We start from the raw sequence: 22,810 nt of genomic DNA, 5'->3' as shown, positions 1-22,810 counted from the left end.
TTCTGAAACCACCAAATCCACAATTTACTTGATCTTTCTCATGACATAGTTATCTAGATGTGCACAAAAGCCATAAAAACTTGGTAACGCGCAGGGAGAATGATGTAGAAATGAAAGACGCAGGGTAAGGCATTCCTGCTGGCTAGTGTGTCTGTCGTGATGTGGTTGACCTAAGAGCCAAAGAGGCCACGGAGCCAGCCGCACACGCTTTGGTGTCCGTCCCTAAGAAAAAGTGTTCTCATATACAAGAAGTAATTGTCTTCATTTGACCCTCCCCCTCCCGAAAGTTATAAATTCCCCTGCTGTACATTTCTGTTAAATCCACTACACTGGTTATATATTCCAGGTGCATTTAAAAAATGTGTGCATATTACCTCATGCATAATAAAATAAAATGTGTACGCTAGGCCGAGGCCATAATAAAGTCTGAAACAGTGTACTTTGGAAAGAACAGAACTCAAATGCATCCCCATTGACTGGCTGGTATTTAACGGAAATCAGTATGTGAAGTTAAGCAGTGACCATAAAAAAGTACAAAAATCATTACAAAGCAAAATATCTTTGAAGCTCTGGGCAACGCCATCAGATCACCAATACAAGCAGTCTGCAGCGCGCTTCCAACAGCGGTCCAGGAGCGCCCGCTCATCCTCGTCTGCTCCAACGAATGCTCAACACGAACGCACTGTCGGATCAATGCTAAGAAAAGTGTAACACTTGACAGAGTGCTTCCATTCAGAGTCAGCAAGTTAACCCAGCTTCACAGTATTTAACCAAGCGCCTGCATTTCATCAGTTAGAAGTGGTCAATGAGGACGGAAACACAGTTTGCTCCCACAAGGTAATTGGGATCTCCAGGAAGACACTTGTTCTGCCAGGTTTTAGGGTCACCTACGAGACAAAAAGAAGGAAACGTCATCCACAGCTGGTGCCACTGCCGGCCATGATTCACAACTACGGGGCCAATGCAAACACCCACACTTAAACACCATCTCTTTAGCACAGGACACTTCTGTCATGGGTAGCACAGACTTGCTGCTGCATATGATCTGAGGTCGTGTCAGATGTCTCTCTTACTATGTTATCAAGCTCACTGGCCTTTTGTTTTTTAAAAAAGTAAAAGTTAGAGCAACTATAAGCCAGATATAGTCCCAGTTTGCCTGAGTTTACATAATTATCATAACATCTTTCTTTCACTTTAAAAGTTTGGACAATAATTATATGATCACCCACTGGAGCTGAGTGTGAGAACACATCCGTTATGTTCAACTACAGAACAACAAATGAAACCCCAGAAGTTCTGCACGATCTAGTTCCCGACGACCCTCCTTTCTCACAAAACAAACCCCATAAGCCCCGCAAGAGCCGCCAGAGCCGCCCAGCCCTGCCTCTCACTGTTTTTTGAGAGACTCCACTGAGAGTTGTTTTATTAGCCTCGTTTGAATTAGTGAATTACCAAACTGCATTTAGAGTGTGTATTCTGAAAGTTAGGTCGTAGCATGGGATCTGATTTCCCTGGGAGCCAGTCTAGGATGGGATCCTTGAAATAACTAGCTAGTTCTTATATAAGTGATCTTTTCCCAAATATCTTATTAAGTATAAGTGGTTTCCACATTTGTTATTTTCAATGCTCTCAGGTTACTGTGATGGAACATAAGTTGTGTTACATTGAAAACATCATACTTTTCTGTGTTAAATTTGAATACGTTGCCAGATGTGATGGTGCACACTTGTAATCCCAGCATTGCATCCTGAAAATTTGACAGACCAAATAATTTTGTTGAACATCAACATGAAGAAAGAGTCAACCTTTGGCCAAATCATCAATTTTTAGAAGGCAGAATACATCTCCACCTTTCTGCAAGTTCACAATGTGCACACTACAAATACACTGCACACCCTGGTGATTCCTAGAGACCACAGAAGCAGAGCTGGAGATCCGCTAACCACAGCGCGGGAGTGTCCGCAGCCCAGGCATCAATCAATGACAGTCCCCAAGCCCCAGAGGACAGAGGAAGAAGCATACCCGACGAGGAGTCGGATGATTTTAGAGCAAAAGACCAACCGTCAGGAGTCATGGACGCACAGTGTGGTAGGCGCAGCTCCACGGGCTTCAGGAACTTGAGGCCATGGGGCCCACACATCACTAAGGGACTCAGCAGAGTCTCACCTGGAGTGGAGAGGGGATGGGTGGGAGTGAGATGGCAGTCTTCCTTCTAGACTCAGTTTTTTTCACCCCTTCTAATTAGATGCTTGAAAGTCAAATGGGTTAGTTCTCTATAGCAGTACTGACCAAGAAAAATGTAATAAAAGCCCCAAATCGTGACTTAGAATTGTCTAGTAGCAAGCCAGGCATGGTGGCACACACCCGCGCTCCCGTGCCTGGGAGGCTATGCGGAGGAGCACAGGCTTGAGCAGCCGCGGTGACGTGGCATGGCCCTCAGCAACTCCAGAGAGCCGTTTCAAAGTGAAACTACAACAGGGTTAGGGCACAGCCCAGAGGGAGCACGTCTCCGCGTTAAATCTGTAGTGCCAAAAAGTAAAAATTCTAGTCATCACATTAGAAAGTTAAAAAAAAAGTGATATCAACTTTAACTAACTCAATATAACCAAAACATTATTAGTACCAAAAGCCCCCCAAAGTTCTAGTAGTCACATTAAAAAGTAAATAAAAGTGACATCAACTTTAATATTTAACTAACTCAATATAATCAAAACATTATTATTTCAATACATACTCAATATACTAAATCTCTGAAAGTGTTATTTCACATTTTTTAGCACATTTGAATGTCTTATTCAATAGACCTGTAATTGAGTACAGTAGGTACCAGACACATGGTTATTGGCATGTCTATTGAATAAGACATTCAAATGTGCTTTTCACAAATGATACTTCTTTTTATTTTTAAACGTTTACTACAGACTTGGTTTTCAGGACTCATACAGGGCCACACAGTCCTCTCGGTTTTGAAGACAAGATATCCTAACATCAGAACACCAAGTCAGGTGGGAGCAGCGAGGGCTGCTGTACTGAGGAAGCAGTGCTCTGCAGAGGGCTCAAGCAGCCGTGGCCGCTCCTATCAAGCCCGCTCTGGCTCCTCAAAATCTCCAGGCCCTGGAGCCACGCCCCTGCTGGGCGCCTTCACTGCAGGCTTCTGGGGCGATGAGCAAGGCGTGCTGGCCCCAGGAGGCTGGCCTTGCTCTGCAAGATGGCTGGCGAGGTGGAGCCTTTCAGGGCCGGTGCTGCCCACCTCGCCCTCGACTCATGCGGTGAGGCCCGCCAAGGCCACTGGTGGTCAGTGTGTGAGGGACGCCCAGTGGCCCTCACCGCAAAGAGCAGGCCCCGGGGAAGGTGCCCGAGCTTGCTGTGGCCTGCCTCCAGAGCTCAGGGCGGGCCGGCGAGCGGGGTGCAGGAGAGACGCTGGCTGCTGGCTTCTCCCCCTGGCAGGCACCGTACGCTTTGAGGTGCACACTGGGCAACTAGTGAGTCACTGAAGCTAAGCAAAAGAGAAAAAAAAAGAAAGGAAAAAAAGTTTTTTTTACCTTTCTCTTTATCTAATGGTGGGAGGATGCTGTTGTCTCGGCAGACCTTGAAATAGATTTCCTGCTCAATTCCTTCAGGAATGGCTCCTTGTGGGATAATTATGCTAACTCCCGTTTCTATCGAACTCAGCACCCCACCGTTGCTGCTGAAAATGCCTCGGGCCGTGGCTACCACAGTATGACCATCTTCGTCTTCGTCTTCTTCCACAGCTGAAGGACTGAGAGTTCAGAAGTGGCTAATAAGTAACTTCTTAATGACATACAGAAACTTTCCCTTTATTGCTCTTGTAAGAGGTGGTTTCATTTTATTTTCTCATACAATCAAGGAGTTACCTTAGTAAGGTACATTTTTAGTGAGTGATTTTACTGCAGGGGTAATTAAACATTCTTTCTGAAGACACTGACTGCCTTTCTGAAGGTAACTGGTTAAGTTAATGCCACTACCAACTCTGCGGTTTGAATGTGCAGAAACGAGAACCTTGGTTACCCCTCTCATGGCTTTTAAGAACACTGCAGCACCCGTGGACCGGTCAGTTTAAACAGTAGCATTTGTTTTTCCTTCTCAGTGATACAATTACATCTTCTGTGTCTCACAACTGAGGACATCTGAGCCTGTGTCAGGGTCACGCACGACTTTAAGTGTGCATACACATGGGCCTTCCTTAGCCTTCCCTCAGGTCCAAAAAGACCCATGCTGCAAAGGCCAGGCTTCCAGGCTCCAGGGTGCACAGACTCTGACACGGGCACATCCCAGTCAGCTATGACAGGACAGTAATAACTGAGGACGAGGGAGTACCAAAGGCAGAGGGGGTGCACTGCCAGTGGCTGCTTCAAAAACGGAGGCCATCGAGATTGCCTGAAGGAAGGTTTTGAGCCAGGACTCATGAGGAGAGCAGAAAAAAAGGACCAACAACATGAAGTAGGAAGAGCGGAGCGGCACGTCATGCCGGGGAGAGGGGATGGCCTGTCAGGAACAGACTCCTGTGCATAACTCGAGGGTGGAGAGCCCATGACCCGCGGCACAGACGCTCTGCACCCCGGCCCAGCAGGACCCCGTGGCCCAGTCAGGAAGCTGCGTCAGACGTGGCGTCTCTGGGCGCACACTGCACCCTCCTGCCCTGCTTCTGCCTACCCGTACTTCCGCTCCACGGGTGCCTAGCGAATGTCACTGGACTTAGGAGGCTGAGCGGTACGTGGCCAGACGGGCCCGTCCACGGCTCAGTAACAGCCGCTCTGGGGGCTATTCATTTTGTGTGCTCAGCATCCCACTCCCCACTTCTCAGAAAGGTCACCACGACTCTGCTCCTTTTCATCATCCTTGTTGAGCAAAGAGTGGATGAGGAGCAGGTGTTTCTGAGGCTCTTCAAACGTGCGTCACCAGTGGAGTCAGCCAGTGAGAGGAAGCCACGAGCAGGCTGGGCCGGGTCAGAACCCGCTGGGCCTCGCGCTGTGGCCTTGGCAGGCTCTCTGTCTCCTGCCTCAGTAACACAGGGATGACAATACCTCCTGGCCACGGGTGATGATTAGCTCTACAGCTTTCTCACTGCTTTGTGCCTCCTGGGGGACCAATCAACACACAACGCCATTCACTGTAACCCCGCCATTTAGTTTACAGGGAGAGTCAAAATGAGCAGCCATTTCAAGTTCCAGATTACAGAAACGACAAACGCAGAGACAAATCACACAGCTAACATCTTAAACAAAGGCAATTAAGTGTCTTACCTCACAGGAATAGCTTTGGGCACCGTGCTGATGTGATTGATTTGATATTTAGGCTTATCTGCATGGATGGAGAAGGTTTCAACTCCACTGTCAAACTCAGGCGGCTGTGCTAAACTGTGTGATTTCAGAAGAGTCTTTGGAGAAGTGGGAGTTTTTGAAGACAAATCGGGTTTATGTACAGTTTCACTTGGCAGGAGATTGTGGTTGAATTTTGGACTTTCAAACTTGCGTTCGAAGGGTCGGGCGGCACTGGTGTAGGGTTTTGGTGTGAATCGACTGTATGCTGGAGTGACCGTTTTCTGAGTCTGTTCCGCTCCATTAACTGGAGGTTTATCTGAAAAACTCTTCTGGGGATAGAAAGCAGCCTGAGTAGTGTCTTCTCGGTTTGGTGGTCTGAAGGTTGGTTTATTTTGAGATGGAGGTGGGTCTGGTTTGGACACTAAAGAATTCTGAAAATCCAATGATGCTGAGTTACCTGAAACACAAAAATGTAGGCAAAACACATGTATTTAAAATTTTCCTGAAAGAAGTGTTAATAGCCTCTCCGAGTCTTTTCTGGCTTGACTTGTCCGGGTGCTGGATAAAAGTCTAGGTATGGGTGGCAAGGCCAGAGGTGGCTCTTGAACTCCAGGGACTGTGTGATGCTGAGAGATACGTGTGGTGGTCCGTGTACCCGCAGACTGGCTTCAGGGTCAAGCAGTGAGAGCTCCGTTCTCTAGAGACTGGAATCTGAGTAACCCTCTCCAGTATTCATCACAGCTTAGCAACAGAATGACAAACTGATTATGTTAAAAGCTAGCCAGGCTTGGTGGCGCGTGCTTGTAATCCCAGTACTGGAAAGGCTCAGACATGGGGATCGCAGGTTCGCGGACAGCGTCTCATCTACTTACTGAGGCCCTCTGCAACTTAGCGAGAACTTGTTTCAAAATAAAGAATAAAAGATAGGATTGGAGTGTAGCTCAAGAGGTAGAATGTCCCTGGATTCCATCCCCGGTTTTGCAAAAAAAAAAAAAAAAGGTTCAGTATTGAACAATTCACTACAGTCAAAGTTAAAAGATGTCACACACTGGAAGCAGATAGTTATAAAATGTATAACTGATAAAGAATTGGCATCCAAAACCTACACAGAACAAGACAACCTTAGCCTTATATAGAAAAATGAGCAAAAAGCAGAAGTAAAGACTAGAATGCCTAGGATCTGTACGCAAGATACTCAACCCATTAATTAAAAAAGATGTAAAACAAAATATAAGCAGAAAGCATTAAGCACCATTTCACACCCATTAGAATGGCAAAACTGAGAAGTCAAAAAATGCCAAGTGTTGCGAAGACGAAGAACAGGAAAATCCATGCCTGCGGAGGCAACATAAAAACATACCAACTCAACTCCATAAAATTAGGGAAGAAGTAAAACCAAAGCTTTACCCGCACCCGAGGAAACAAAGTGAGGACAAGTGCCCTGTCCCTGTCATTAAGAAGCGCGGCCTCGACTCCAAAGTCAAACAACAACACTACTAACACAAACTCCCTGGGAAGGAGCGCCAGACAGTACTACCACAGGAAGAGAAAGGAGCCGAGGAGTCGAAGGCTCATCTTACCAGAAGCCTTGGCTTTTAGTGTTTCCAGCCCAAAGGTTTTCAAGGATGTGTTTTTACATAAAAACCACTCAGATTAAAAAAAGTAAGACTTTCCTAAGAACCACTATGTTACAGAGGTAACGGCAACTCCTAAGCGTCCTCCTACCTTCGGCGTGCACTCCCTTGGCGAGTCCGTGGAGAGCCAGGCCGGCGGCGGGCTGAGCCGGCTGGCTGTACTGGGAGGGCAGAGGCGGGGGCGGGGGGGTGGCCTGGACTGGGTCGTAGCGCTTGTCGCCGAATGATCTATCCACAGCATCGGCTTCAGGTTTTCCCCTGTTAGAAAAATGAAGAAAACACCAACACCTGAATATGGACTCGCTTACAACACAAGCGCTCATTCTTCTAACTATCCAGTGCCCTGACTTAAAAAAAAAAGGAAATTCTACTTTTTCTCATGAGCATGGGCAGCTACTTTACTAAAATAAACAAACAAATCCAACCATTCCTCAGCACAAAAAAATATCAAGACAGCATAGATACTTTAAGAATATTAGTAAAACATTCAGAAGATAGCAACCAAAGGCGGATGAAATTTTGGGTATACTTTTCAATATTTGTGGTACTTACAAAAATAGTAATGGTTGGTAGGCTTAAGGAAGTGTTGCAAATATTTTGAAAAATATATCTTGGCATAAATCTTCCTTAGACCTACTTTTGATTTTGTACCTACAGTAAAAAGCCTGGGTGTCTGACATATTTAGGTCATCATTAAGAATGACATCATAAACCAAAGGCCGGCAGGCAGGCCTTTCCACTGAAGGACCAGCTAAGTAGATGCTTTTGCCTCTGTGGAGCATGTGGCCTCTGTCACACCATTCAGCTTTGCTGTTGTGAGAGCAGCCACTGACAGGAAGTCATGACGGGCATAGCTGTGTTCCAGAACTTTAAAGTCTGCCCTTGACTTACCAGGTCATCTTGTTGTTGTCTAATGGCTGTTAGAGCAGCAGATACTGCTTTATTTTAAAAAGCTGATTTAAGTCAAATTGTGACATGTTTCCTAATTTTTTGCAGATTGCCAATTGTTAGTTATATAACACTTTAAGATTCAACAAAAAAATCTTGTAAATAGACCCATAATTGCAACATTGCCATCTAAACCTTACTGCAGAGTGCCAAGCTGCACTGGCTTTATGTGCACGAACAACAACATGACATCTGGAAGGCACGTTCAGTCTTGAGGGAGGCTTTGGTTGGAGAAGTGCAGCCTCGTGATTAGCTTTACAACTCTGCCTTCATGCGTGTACGCTAAGCATTTCAAGATGGACACTGGGCTCTGAGGGTGCACATAAAGCTGGTGCCAGGGTGAGGGACGCCGCACACAGCCTCACAGCGACGCCAGTCTTACCACTTGACGCTCCTTTTCAAGTAGTCATAGCTAGTGTAAGAGCCAAGAAATCTAGGTGATGGCGAAGCAAGCGCAACAGAAAAATGAAAGAAAACGGTCAATCTAACTAGAACATCGCAGCAAATGGAACCAAGTGTCGCTTAAATATGTCAACCCACACCCATCCTTTCAGCGTATTTTGGTTCACAAAAGCACATTATCACTAACTGTCATTTAGTTAAGGAAATTACCAGTACATTAAAACACAGTCCCCTCCCTGCTGCCCGCCCGCCCGCCCGCCCGCCCTTGGCGAGGCTTGCCCGTGCACAGCACTCGGTGTTTCTGAGCTCCACTCTTCTTCAACCTCTCTCCCTTCACTGCAGTTGCTAAGGGTCAGTGGGGAATGAACCAGGCTGGGCTTGGCTCAGTGGTAGAACACTGGCTAGCACACCAGGACCTGGGTTTGATTCCTAGCACCATGCTAGGGGGAAAAAACCCCAGAAGCAAGGAGTGAAAAGAAGCAAACCAAGGAGCAGTAATTAGGAATCCTCAGCACGTTCTGAATCAGTGAGAGTGAAATGTACTAATAAAAGAAAGGAAAGGATGGGCAAAAGAAACAGCCTAAGACAGGAAAGAGCGATACAACATGGTAATTATCCCATCCCCAGGTGTAGCCTGATGCATCGGCAGCTGGAACACGCTGCCCCTGAACTTGGACCATGAGAGCATACAGCCCTCCTGACGAGACCGCGGCAATCTCCACGGTAGCGAGGCCTGCAGTGGCGCGGCTTCGTGCAGAGCTGCCTTGCTTGGCCTCATGGCCTCATCTAACATCACAAAACAGAACCTGCAGTCAATCTCTTACACTTGGGTCTTAAAAAGCAAAATGGGTGTTATCTGGTTCTTTCAAAGACAATAAACCCTGGGCCAGATAACACTGCTGGTGCACCTCATACACTGTGCCGTGCAGAGCCTCACCGACTTAAGAATAATGAGTCCCCACTGTGCATTAGGCAGTGTTCTAGGCCCTATCTGAAAGTTATTGTCACAAATAAGCCATTAGGTTTTCTTTCTAGAAAGCTTAAGTAATACAAAATCAAAAATGCCTTTCAGCCAGGCAAGGATGACTGTGCCTATAATCCCAGTGACTCGAAAGCTCAGGCAGGAGGACCCCGAGTTTGAGGACAGCCTTGTCAACTTAGCAAGACTGTCTTAAAGTAAGAAATATAAAAGGGCCTGGATGTAGCTCACTGGTAGAGTGCCCCTGGGTTCAGTCCCTTGATTCCCTGGTAAAACATTTTATTTACTTCTTAGACCTAAATGCATTCTTTTGAGGCTGCATCTTAACAAGTAGGTAAAATGATAAATAAACTATCTTTTTAAACTACACCCTAGGCCCTTCTCAGACAAGAATGAATGTCTCTCATGGTGTACATAAAAAATGACTACTACAGGACATGTCCCTACCTTACCAGGGGTGAGCCCAGGTGGGCCCTGATACCACTGAACATCTCTCCAGAGTGGTGCAAGGGGAGAGGAGTGTGGCATCGAAGCCTGTGCTTAGAGTTCTCATAAACAGATTTCTTCTGTAGACATAAAGATGGCAGTAGAGAAATATTTCAAGTCTTCACTTCTCAGAAAAAAACCTGAGATAACTAAAATTAGCTTTTAATGTCAGAGGTTTTAGAGTATATTCTAAAAGAATTTTTGTACATTGGTAAGTAACAAATGATAGTATGGTTCAGATAATCCCAAACATCTAAGTAAGTAAAAACCTAGATGCTTTTAATCTTAAACATGAAACTGAAAATGGAATGACTGTGATGTGTCAACTTCTTTGAGCCAAACTACAGTCCCAGTTATTCAATCAGATGCTCTTCCAGGTACAGCATAAAGGGGTTGGTCAAACACAATGCTGACCAGCTCATCAAAAGGGAGAGGAGGTGGGTGGGCCCGGCCCACTGGATGAGGGCCGTAGGGCCGTACACTTCCCCTGAGGAGAGGAGGGAGGTGGGCGGGCCCGGCCCACTCGGTGAGAGTTGTGCACTTCCCCTGAGGGCAGTGTCCCCGAAGCTCTAGACCTTCCCTTCCAGGCCACCTCCTCTCGGAGCCTCCAAACCTATAAGTGACCTCATGACGAGTCCACCTCTGTTTTTACTCCTGTGCGTTTGTTTTGTGGAGGCTTAAACCTACTGGTGCCTATGTGATGGGTTCATACCCTATTTGGTACAAATTCTTGGTACCAAAATCTTATCAGTCAGGCTTCAACCAGGGGAATATTGTCAGAAATAAACACAAAAAGAAAAGCACGCCAACACAAAACCCCAGAGAAGGGTGCAGAGTGAAGAGGAAAACCCATGCAGAGTCGAGGGCTGTGGGAGAGCACCAGCTCTGCCCTATGGTCTCACCTCACCGGACCTTGGCTTCCTCATCCACAAACAGACGAGAAGCTCTTAAGTCCCCTCAAGCTTCAACAGTAAGGAAAGACAGTGCTTTCTTGCCATGGCCAAAGGGACAACACAAAACTCCCCAGCATGGCGCCTTGGTGCGCCCCTCCTGTTTCCATTTCAAAGCCAGTTCATTCTGTCTTCCACCAGAATCCCTCTGATTTTAGCACCTTTTCTCATGCAACTTTATACATCTGGTTAATAGCCAAAACAAATACATCCAGCACTTTCTATGTGCAGAGTGAAGCTACTGGAGCCTAAAGGAGTCATGAACTACGCATAACTACTTTCCTTAACAATATACTGGGCGTCATGTGGATAACTCCCACTTATGCAACTGAACCGCTATATTTCATCTTACTTTTAAAAGCTAAGCCTTCAGAGAGATGACTTACTTAGAAGGATAACTAGAAAAATTTGGTTGATTCTGAGAATGAGCTGGCTTGGCAGGCTCTGAGAGATGGCTGGCAGGAATGTGTGCAGAAGGCTTGTCGAAACTTCTTCGGTCAAAGTACGAAAGCTGTTTTCGGTAATATTCCTCATCCTCCTCTGGGTCGTAGTGATTTGACCGGACGATATCGTCAGGTGGCTTCTGTTGAGGTTTTTGTGGCTCTGGGATCCTAACGTACAATGAATGACAAATGAAAGAGCTCTGCAGACATAACTTCACAAAGAAAATGCAATACATAAATCTCATCCAGACCTTTTCTTTGTGAAGTCCATGCAATGATTATTCAGGACTTAACTGGACAGTCAGTCAAAATGGATAGTCCAGGCCAGATGTGGTGGCCCACGCCTATGATCCTAGCTATTTGGGAGGCTGAGGCAGGGGATTATATGTTCAAGGCCGGCCTTGGCAATTTAGAAAGGCCCTGTCTCAAAGTAAAAAACTAAAAGGGCTGGGGCTGGAGATCAGTGGCAGTGAGCCCCTGGGTTCAATGCCTAGTATTACACATGCACAAAAGAATAAAAAAAAAAAAAAAAAAAGAAAGCAAACCCAAAGCTCAGTGATAATAGCAGACTGGAAGCAGCTAATTAGGAAGCGCAAGGGGAATGTAACTGAGATAGTCAGAAAGTGTTTAAAGTACATATGCTAATGACAGCAACAAGAAATGACAGATTACAAAGACTTTAAAAAGGACGCTTAAGAACTTTAATTCAGGATCAATAAATGATTCTGATATGAACAAACAACCCTACTGTCCAAAATCCAAGACACAGCAAGTCAATAGGGAAGAAAGTCAGTCCTTAAGCAAATCAGCATGTTGGCTCCTCCTTAGTGCTAGTGCTAAGGTACAGGCAGTGCTTGAAACATTAGTTCAGCCCAAGACTATATTCAGACTCAGGCCGTCTCTTGTTAGCGGTGTGAGGCCTTGGTTAGGAGTACAGGGCCAGCTACGCGTGGTGGCGCACTCTTATAATCCCAGCATTCGGGAGGCTGAGACCGGAGGATTGCGGTTCGTGGACAGCCTCAGCTACTTAGCAAGAACCTTCACAACTCAGTGAGACCATGTTTGTAAAAAAATGAAAAATAAAAATAAAAAATAAAAATAAAAAATAAAAAATAAAAATAAAAAATAAAAAATAGCACTGGGAGAGTAGCTAAGAGGTAGGATGCCCTCAGGTCCCATTCCCAGTACCTCAAAAATAAATAAATAAATAAAAGGACAGGGCACAGGGCAGGAGCAGTGGGCAGGTCCTTCTCCCAACTCTAATACGACCTCTCCGTCACTTAACCCCACTCAGCCTTAGCTCCTCTCTTTAAAAGCATAAAAAACAGCAAACTTATGTCATGTGCAGGAAAAGAGATGAACTAGGGAATGTTATGCTGAGTGAGATCGGCCAGTCTTGGGAGTCAGCGTCCAATGTCCTCTCGTATGTGGAAGCTAGAGAAAACAGGAAGCCAAAAGGTGTTCGATAATGGAGGAGGGACTGGGAGGACAGTGGAGAGGGGAAGGGGACGTGGGGACGGGAAGAGGAAGGACTCGGGAAAGAGCCAGTCCCCGTTACGCCGGCCCTGATGACGGTGTCGCTGCAACCTCCCCGCTGTGCACGGGGAGGGCGGCAGCGGGGCCTGAGGGATCACACTAAGACCTGTGTGCACGCTGGTCTCGAGTTCGAAGATCACTATGATGTACAACCACAATGTAACAATAAAACTAGAGCTAAAACAAGACGCAGAGACGACGGCACTCCTCAGCATGCTCGTGCCAAGCACCAGCACAGCCAAGAGCGCTCACGTGCTCCTGAGTGGCTAACTGCACGACGCCAGCCGGTCTGCAGTGGAGCACGAATGCCAAAGTGCTGGCATTCCTATCTTAATCCTGTTCTAGAAGATCTCTTTCACAATACTTGCTTACTGAAGGCATACAAAGCTCTTTATTTTTCCTTGGCCGGCCACTGATTTTAGGAAGAGCACACTCCTCTCCTCCTTTCCGTGCCTTCCCTCTACTAACACGGGCAAAGGCTTCTCGCCCGTCACAAGCCAGCTCCGGGCCACGGGCACCATGGTGTACCCACCTGTACAGAGTTTTGTCGTGCTCGCTGAACTGATTCTGAGGAGTGGGTTTAGGACCAGGAATGGAGGCACCTGCAGGCTTAGATGCTACTTCCGGAGGCTGCAGAAACATAGACAAAGATGCCCAAGGAACAGATGATTAATGATACAGGTTTCACGCAGGGGAGGAGGACAGAGCCACAAGGCCCTCTGGACGCTCTGCGCACCTGTGCCCGTGCACTGATGGCACGTAGGAGGCGCAGCGACCGTACCTTAGAGCTGGCAGCGTCGTTCATATCCTTCCTGCTGTCCAGCGACACTGATCTCTTGTTTTCAAACATCTTGACTCTGGTGAGTACAGACTGCGGCTTCATCGCGGGGTCCTCCTCTTCCTCCGCTGGAGCCGGGGGTGGAGGCAGGGGCTTGTTGGTGGGAGGCAGAGGCTCGGGCTTATGCTGGGATGACGCTATCAGAGGGGGGATGACCGCAGCACCATGGAGAGCTTCGTAATGGCCTGCTTTGGAGGTAAACCCTTGTGATGGAGCTTGCTCATAACTTCGTGGGTACTGGTCAAAATACTGCTTGGGCTCAGATGCCTTGGGACCTGCTGGAAGATAGGGCTGTGCTTCTGCTCTGTATCTGCCATGTGAGTCATAGCCAAGAGCGGGCTGCTCTTCATGGCGGAGGGTGGAGGTTCTAGGTATCTGTTCATAGCGTGGTCTACTGTCGTAAGACAGAGGGGTCGGCTCTTCAAAACGTGGAAAATAGGCCCGTTCTGAGGGCTCCTCCGGATGCTGCCTGGAGTCCAAATCTCGGTGCTGACTATCGAAAGGCCGGGCTGGATAGGACTGCTTGTCGTCATAGTAGGACCACTGCTCCTCGTACGTGGGGATTCGATCTTCGTATCGAAGGAGGTGGTCATAGTTTCGGGAGAACTGGTCTGCACAGCTCGAGGGGTCGTGTCTGTACGCGGGCTGCTCAAGGGCCCGGCCGGCCTGTTTCTCTAGATATGGAAGCTGGGCTTCGTATGTCAGACTTGGATCTCTGTCTGGTCTCTGACCGGGGTGACCAACAGCTGCTTGTTTCAAAACATGATTCTGTCTCATCATTTCCTCAGGATATAGATCCTTCCTATATACCTGTACAAAAATTTCACATTTAAGGACAAAGTCTTGTTTTATTCTAGTTTATTTTATGAATTTAACATGTGAAAATGGTACGTTCTAACCATTTATCACCAGGACAAACAAGATTAGTGGAGAAAGCCAGTATAAGTGAAAGCTCAAAGTTTATAGTGCAGGGGGGGGGGATTTTTAAATTTTAGCATGTGCTAAATGAAAAGTGAGTTAAAGAAAATTATTAAACTTAGCCAAAAATCAATGCACTCAACTGTTGATTCTACTTGATTTTGACGCTGAAAATAAAAATCATAAAAAAAATTTATGGACATCACAATTAATATAAACGTAAAATGTTTATGATGGGACTCAACTACATATTAAGGAATTCTGGAGGATACTGTGAACCAAAAATAAAACTAATAAAAATATTAAGCACAAAGTTTAACTAAAAAGCCTGTTCTCAAATCATCAGTCTACCACCGGAAGCCATGCAAACTACAGAACCAAAATGATCTATACTGATCTGAAAGCACTAGAGTGTGTAAGCCCACAGTAAAAAAGCGAAAGGAGAACTGAAAGGGCGAAGCAGGACGATCATGTGCTAGGGCGATGGAGAGCAGGTCGGTCGGCGCTCAGCACAGGTACCTTGGCTGGGTCTGCATGCGGCGGCAAGGGCGGCTCTTGGTCTCTGAGCACTGTGTGGGCTGCCTCGGTACTTGGTGTTCTTAAAGAGTCAGCTTGTGGTGAGTAAGAGGTGGAAGGAGCTGGGGCGGGCTCCTCCAGTCTGACATTAGTGAGAGTTACGCTATGATTAACTGCAGAGGTTGATGGTGCTGAGTTTGTTTCAGGCGAAAGGTAAGGGACTGGAGATGAGGCTTCTGCTTTCTGTGAAGTGTTTAAAATACTGTAAATATAGTGTTCATGTTTACTGGTAACTTCCCACTCAATTAATAGTGATTGGCAGACATACATTTTAAGTGTGCTGAGCAGCAATGTTAAACTACGATCTCATGTAGTAAATTCTTTTTGAAAAACTCAGGATATTGCTGTGTCAAATGAACACACAAAGTTTAGAATTAAGTCCTTGGTACTCTCAAACTGAAATTACAGATTAAGTATTCACCTGGAGAAAGGACAAAATATGCTCTTAACTCAATCACGCGCCTTAAGCTTGGGAACGCACCTCTAAGCTCAGAACGGCGAGCTCTTGCTGCTTACCTGCTGAGAGGCCGGCTTAGGTCCGGGGGAGCCTATTCTATGAATAGGTTGTGGCTGAGCTTGTGGTGAAAAAGGAGGATATGTTTGGTTTTCATGATGCATCCCAGAGGAGTCCTCTCTGACAGGCTCAGAGGACCGTGTAATGGCAGACTCCGGTGGAGTCCCCACCTCATCATTAAGAGTTTCATCTAGTTCTTGGTCAGTGTAGGCCCCGCCTTCCGTATCTGTGTCTTCGTAGTCAGAAGTGTGTCTACTGTCCGTGCTATACATTGAGTACTCGCTACCTGGGGCTGACAGGTAGGACAGGCGATCATCATGCAAATCAAGGTCATCGCTTGCAGCGCCGTCCGCCTGGGTCAAATGAGAGTAAGTTACAAAGTTTATTCAGGAGGCCTTTAAGAGATGGCTTTTATTTTATAAGGGAGATGGAAAGGATATTTTCTCTGGAGAATCGTATCTATTTCTTGAGGCTTCTGATGAGGAAAGGTGAAGAAGACTGTACGCACACATGCAGACACACAGGGCACCCCAGAGTCCAGGCCAGGGTGAATGGAGTGCCCTTGGCCTGCAAGGACAGAGCGGGGCTCCAGGGCCCGCCGGAGCACAGTGAAGGGGTCTGGCCCTACTCGTGTTTGTAAAGCCCCGCCACTAGCTTCTGGGCCCAGAGCAGAGCCAAGAGGGAGAATTCTATCACACCAAGCTCACACAAACAAGGACACATGGACAGAACGGCGTACGTGAGGAGTTTCAAAACCAAACCGCAGTTGAAGCTGAGGAAGAGAAGACACACTGGTCTTTAGGAAACAACTTGTTGGTGTTTGGCCCTTAAGGCTTTTATGAAGCACAACAAAAAATCCGCCCTCTGTGGTAACTGTCCATTCAGTGAAGAAGACACTTGAAAATGACTTTTCACAGAAGCAGAGTCCGAGGGATGAAGGGAAACAGTGGTGCTTTACTGTTCTGCAAGTACTCAAAGGCCTGAGCTGGTCTCTACTGGCCGACACTGACCAGCTTCTCAAAGAAGTGAAATGTGAAAGGAAAGAAGGACGGGAGCTAGCCAGCCAGCCATGGCTAGGGAACTACGCAGCTGCAATGAACAGGCTGTCACTGGACACTAATTGGAGACTAGAACCTGGTTTAAACTGAAGAGTCCCTGAAGATCTTGCCTAGACACTGTGCCTGGATAGGCAAGAGACCATAGGATCTGGGTTCCAGAAATCAGAAAACACTTCTTCTATTTCAGCATCAACTGAATGACAAACATAAAGCTCCTCTCCTCAAGAAGACACGCGGCTCCACCTTGCAGGCCAGTGTGGCTCTGCAGAGCTTCTGTGCCCAACACGCTCTCAGGAGCCCCGCCGTATGGACAGAGCTTTCCAGCACACCCCAAGCGTGGCTCTGTACACTGAGCACTGCCTTGCCGACAAGACGAGGGCAAGCCAGGCCTCTCTGTGGCTGATTTCCATCAGAGCACCTGCCAGGCCAAGGAAAGAGCATCCAGGCTCTGCCCTGTTAGAGCAGAACCGCAGGCCCAAGTCTCACGTCTTCTAACGCTGTCAGGGCCCATGGAGGAGACGTACTCGTGCTCTATGCTCTAGTCTTTATTGTGCCAGGGAGGCTTTTATGGCCTGAGGACACTTACTTAGGATGCACCCATCCACCTGACTGGAAATGCAGACTGAGCAAGAACCACGGGTTGTTTTGAACTAGGAACCAACTGGTATGTCTACACATTAAGAAGGCCTCAGGATGACCTTTCTTGATTTTAGTAGGGAACATACAAGAGTGTATCTTATTTTGCAAAAAGGAATTCTTCCTAGCAATTAAGTCAAGATAGTTCAGGAAAGTCAATATGAAATGAAATGGCTTCACTTTAATCATTTGTCTGTTCTGAGAAAATCAACTTGAATGAAGAAGACAGGAAGATAAATCAAACTTGAGTTGTAAACACTTTCTGATTTACGAAATGCATCCATCTATCCTATAATGTATTTTTCCTCATATAAAAGACCTTTATTTTAAAATCAAGCAAAAATAAAAAAGGAAGTACAAAATGCCACAAAGAAAAATGATAGAAAATTAAGATTTGTGGATTTAAAAATATAATTCTCAGGTAGGTATGTGTATGTTGTGTGAAAAGACGTATAGGCTAACTGCGAGAGTTCACTAGTATGAACTATTAACATTCTACCTGAGAGGGTGCCAACGAACTACGTAGTTACAGAAGATGAGCATGAGAACTGCCATGGGAGAGTAAATGTTAACGACTCGGTGTTGCTGTGGGGTGGTGCAGTGGCTCTCTTCCACCTCACTTGCTCCTGAGTGTCTGAGCTGACATGGAAGTTACTCGGAGTGGTCTTCCGATCCCCTCTGCTAGTCCATCCCTCGCGGGTGGTACAGGATGAGGTAAGCCTGGCTCCGTCCACAGGGCACCACAGCTGAGGGCGGCGGCCCCAGCGCCAGGTGCAGCGCCGTGCCGCCTCCCCTCTGCAGAGGCCTGTGTTTCTGGACGAGGGCGCACAGCCCCGAGCATGCAGCATGCACCAACAGCCAGGCAGGGAACGTGGGGGCCATGCGGGGGCAAAACACAACAGAAACCAAAACAACAAGGAAATACGAAAACCAGAGGTATCCTCACTCTTCCCTAACAGCCCAAACTTAATACGGCAGTGAAAAGACATTCAAAACAAAGTTCCTTCAACGATGCGCTCTGAGAACACGAGTAACTCTCCAAACAAAACAAACACACCTTTCCCATCAAAGACTGCTAGAAAACCACACTAACAACAGAAAATAGTTCATTTTAAAGCTGGCCATTTGGTGGATCTAAAATCAAAATCCAGAGCCAGAAAATATCTACTTTTCTGTTTAAATACTTCCCAGAGCACTGTAAGAATGTTATCAGGTGCTGAGTAGGGAAAGATCCCCAAGGTAAAAATGTGAGAAAATATGCCGGGCGTGGTCCCCCGCTTGGGAGGCGGAGACAGGAGGATCGCGCAGGTTCCAAGCCAGCCGTGCTGGCTTAAGAGACTCTGTTTCCAAATAAAATATAAAATAGGTCTGAGAGTGTAGCCCGGAGGTAGAAGGGTTCCATCCCCGGTACCACCAAAAAAGGAGAGAAAATATGTAAACTAAGTGGCGTCTGTATTAAAAGCCACCTCAGAACCCACAATACGCTGGTGGCGACTGCGGTGCTCCTCATGGGTGAGCACTGCAGACCCCAGTGCCAGGATGGGCGCTTCGGGAAACACCCACAAAGGCCGTCCAAATCCTCCCCTCCTAGCCCAGAGTGGGGCCCACGCTTGTCATCCCAGCACTCGGGAGGCTGAGACCAGAGGATTGCAGTTCGCAGACAGCCTCAGCTTCTTAGTGAGGCCCTCTGCAACTTAGTGAGACCCTGTTTCAAAATAAAAAATAGGACAGGGTAGCCGGGCGTGGTGGCGCACGCTTGTAATCCCTACTCTTGGGAGGCTGAGACAGGAGGATCGCGCAGGTTCGAGGCCAGCCTCAGCTATTTAGTGAGTTTCTCAGCAACTTAGTGAGACCCTGCTTCCAAATAAAATATAAAATAGGAATGGGAGTATGGCCTGGAGGTAGAAAGCCTCTGGGTTCCACTCCCAGTTCAACCAAAAAAAAAAAAAAAAAAAAAAAGGGCAGGGGGTGTAGCTCAGAGGTCGAATGCCCTGGGTTCCATTCCCAGACCCACAAAAACAAACAAACAAATCCTCTCCTCCTCAGAGGAGGAAGCCAGGCCACAGGTGCCTTTCCTCAGGGCTACAGTCATAGTTCTTTTCTGTTACTGAGAATGTTTATAAAGGAAGAATCCCACTGGAGTGGTAACTGAAGAGGGACAGAAGTTTAAAAATCTCTTACTTATGAAAACAACTTTCGTAACCCGCACATACAAATGATAAAAGCACAGAAGCTAACTTTTCCAAAATGACTCTAGGATCTGGATCCAAAAAGAAACAATGGTAACTCAGAGGCACCTCTGATTACTTATATAATTTTCTGAATGAGTCAAAAAATACTAGGACTTTTCTTACCTTTCCCTCAGAAACCCACACCAGCTGGTTTTGTTGTTGCTGAATTGCTTCTTTCAGGGCACCATACCAACCATCATTCATTGAATTTAAGTTAATTGTAGCTGAAAATAAATCACAATGCAGTTTTATGGTTAGAACACTGCCAAAAGCCAGGAGAATTCATTCTACCCTTCTTATCATCACTTTGAAAAGATGGTACTTTGAAGATACAACATTCAAAAATTTCTATTTTGGCATTATAAATTTTCTTTCACCTGTTGTTATAACAGGAAGCTTTCCCAGAAAAGATCATATATGAGTTTTAGTACGTGAACAACAGAGTATTTCTTCCTATATATTGTTGCCTAGACTTTTTTTTTTTTTGGTGGTACTGGGGTTCCTGGAAGCCCATCTACCTCAGGGCTACACTCCCAGACCTATTTTTTTTTTTTATATTTTGAAACAGGGCCTCGTAAGCCAGCGTGGCTGGCTTCGAACCAGCGCGATCCTCCTGTCTCCGCCTCCCAAGCGCGGGGATTACAAGCGTGCGCCACCACGCCCGGCTTGCCTAGACGTTTTAAGCAAAGAGACAGGCTTGATGTACTCACTTGTAAAAAGATGGTGATTGTTCTTACGGAGTTTATGCGACCGCTCATACAGTTTCCTGGCACTCTTCCGAGACTCCGGACACAGTCTCGTTCTCATTGTTTTCACACCTTGCTTAGAATCAGGGTTAAGAAATACAACAATCGGGTACCACTGGGCATAATTAAGACGATCGACTGCGTTTGGTGTTACGTCTAATAAGGCATGCTTGTCCTGGAAACAGAAAAATACAGACACTGTTAATTAAGAATCATCTTCCAAAAAAGCCATCATCTATACTATATTTCAACTCTAACAAACCTTTGTGTTCTAGTATGTCTGCCCAGTTGTTGTTGTTTTAAGAAAACCTGTCAGCATATTTTTAGGACTTAGCTCAATTCTTTTATAAGTGTAATAATTTACTGCTCCCACATTCTCTATCCTATTAGGGCACTTTGGTTTAAACTAACATAATACAGTCTGTTAATTACATCTGAGCATCAAATACTTTGTTGTAGTACTGAAGGATCACCTTTTGGTGCTTATAAGAAGTAGTCCCTTCAAAGTAATCATTAAGAATATCAATAAAGACTTAATTTTCTTAAGGTCTTTCAGTATTAATCTTAGGAAAACTACCTTCCACATTCAAATTCATCAAATTCCTTCCCACTCAGAAATACCACTGGAGCCTAAGTGAAGTCGGCCAGCTGCTCGCAACTCACCTGGTCTATTATCTGCTTTATGGTGTGAAGGCGGATGATGCCAGAGCTGCGCTGATCTGTCCCAGCATCGCGGGGCTCACTCTCTGCACAAAGCCAGGACCAAACAGGACAAAAGCAAAACATCGCATTTCCACTGGTTAGATCACAATTTCTCACTTCCTGGGCACTCCTGACATGCTGGGTCACACAACATTCTCCAGCGGGAGCCCTGTAGTGCATCTGGCCTGCTTGGCAGCGCAGACTCTACCTTACCCACTAGAGGTCAGTAGCAGTACCCCTAAGGCCTTCTTCACCCACCCTGAAGGCCAAGAATGTTTCCAGAGCTCCCAGTTTCCTATGGGGAGGCCGCTGTTGCCCCCACTCCCTGCCCAGTGAAGAACTGCAGGCTCAGGTAAAGGCTTTTCCACACGAGCAGGACTAGAAGCAAGTGAGGTGCCTGCAGAAGGCGAAAGTTGGGGGGCAACCAAGCAGCCTCAGTAATAAAGACAAGCATTATTTTGATGCAGAATTTAAAAAAATCAAAACCAATGCCAAAAGACCCATAATAAACAACATATCAAACTTCCAAGCGGAATCAAGCAGTAAGTGGACCTTTAAACAGAACCAACAAGTAAGACTGTCATATGGTCAAGAGAAAGGATCAGACATGGCAATTCTCTCACCTGGAAATGAGATGAGCATTTCTAAAAAAAAAAAAAACCGTATTGACGAGTTTGCTTTTATTAAAGCCAGGAAAGCAAAATAATTAAAATTCTGTGTTTTACATAAAGTCTATAAATTTAGCCGGGCGTGGTGGCGCACGCTTGTAATCCCCGCGCTTGGGAGGCAGAGACAGGAGGATCGCGCAGGTTCGAAGCCGGCTGTGCGCGCTGGCTTAAGGAGACCCTGTTTCCAAATTTAAAAAGATGTAAAAATAGGTCTGGGAGTGTAGCCCAGAGGTAGAAGGGCTTCCAGGAACCCCAGTACAAAAAAAAAAAAAAAAAAAAAAGTCTATAAATTTAAAACAACGTAAATTTTCTAGGCGTGGTGGCGCATGCTTGTAATCCCCACGCTTGGGAGTCGGAGACAGGAGGATGGTGCAGGTTCGAAGCCAGCCGCACTGGCTTAAGAGACCCTCTTTCCAAATTAAAAAAAAAATGTGTGTGTGTGTGTGTCTGGGAATGTAGTGTGGAGGTAGAAAGGTTTTCAGAAACCCCAGTACCACCAAAAAAAAAAAAAAAAGTGAATTTTAATATGCACTTTTTCAGTTATGTTTCTAACTACTTTAATATCCTGGAAAGTCAGTCACTAAAAACTTGATCAACATGGCCATAGGGAAGAGGATGCTTTTCTTCTGGCTCAGCAGGGCACTGCTTCCCAGCTCTCTACATCCTAACATACACAGAAAGATGCTAATATGCGCAGGTAAAGAGCCTGCGCTGGGCCTCGTGCAGTGGGGTCGGAGGCCCCAAGCATGGCGTAGCGGCCACCCATCGGCCTGGGGCAGACTTCAGTTATGTCACACAAGGGACCTGGGAGAAGTGCAGCCGGTCATCTGTGCCTGTGAGACGCCTATGGCTTCATCTTGGCAACCTCTCTGTCCACTGGTGTATAATATGTCAACGCACCCTGGGGCTGATTTCTAAGCAACTGTAGAAATCCAATTTAGATGAACTTCCTTGCTAAAAAGGTATAGCACTGCTTGTGACTCTGCCAGGCAAAGCTTGAAAGGAAAAGAAGAGCTCTGGTGTTTCAGATTAGACAGAGACAGAGATTCGGAAGGACAGCTCACACTGAGGAACTGACGAATGACCTTGGTGATGAGGCTGGGCTGTGTGGCTAAGCAGTGCAGAATTAGAAGCTGGGTGGACCTGAGGCAAAATAAGAAGTGACCAACTGGGAGAAAGCTCCTAATCCTTAGCTCGAAAGACTGAGCCTCAAAGAGGAGACAAACTTAGCTACCTGAGCCCCTTCTATGATAGCCTAGTTGT

The 22,810-nt window shown here is 46.4% G+C and overlaps 1 protein-coding gene across 4 annotated transcripts in view; it reads right to left on the bottom strand.

The window, feature by feature from the left end:
• Window positions 1–792: 792 nt before the first annotated feature.
• TJP1 (tight junction protein 1) overlaps window positions 793–22,810 on the bottom strand; it is a gene marked incomplete at both ends in the record, with an annotated part of 242,849 nt that continues 220,831 nt past the window's right edge. For 2 of the 4 annotated variants that reach the window (XM_080691058.1, XM_080691061.1), the window contains 14 exons: window positions 793–887; window positions 2,023–2,166; window positions 3,543–3,760; window positions 5,265–5,739; window positions 7,008–7,174; window positions 8,247–8,297; window positions 11,068–11,292; window positions 13,193–13,290; window positions 13,442–14,308; window positions 14,936–15,175; window positions 15,509–15,859; window positions 19,555–19,655; window positions 20,142–20,352; window positions 20,841–20,923. In XM_080691058.1, the coding sequence (XP_080547184.1) occupies window positions 793–887; window positions 2,023–2,166; window positions 3,543–3,760; window positions 5,265–5,739; window positions 7,008–7,174; window positions 8,247–8,297; window positions 11,068–11,292; window positions 13,193–13,290; window positions 13,442–14,308; window positions 14,936–15,175; window positions 15,509–15,859; window positions 19,555–19,655; window positions 20,142–20,352; window positions 20,841–20,923 (3,326 nt within the window). The remainder of the gene's footprint in view (window positions 888–2,022; window positions 2,167–3,542; window positions 3,761–5,264; window positions 5,740–7,007; window positions 7,175–8,246; window positions 8,298–11,067; window positions 11,293–13,192; window positions 13,291–13,441; window positions 14,309–14,935; window positions 15,176–15,508; window positions 15,860–19,554; window positions 19,656–20,141; window positions 20,353–20,840; window positions 20,924–22,810) is intronic. The other 2 variants (XM_080691059.1, XM_080691060.1) reach the window with 2 other exon arrangements.

The sequence above is a fragment of the Muscardinus avellanarius genome (genome assembly GCF_963383645.1).
Source record: "Muscardinus avellanarius genome assembly, chromosome: 3".
Classification (NCBI taxonomy): Eukaryota; Metazoa; Chordata; class Mammalia; order Rodentia; family Gliridae; genus Muscardinus; species Muscardinus avellanarius.
The sequence above is the reverse complement of the archived record's forward strand: the minus strand, read 5'-3'. Positions and strand labels throughout refer to the sequence as shown.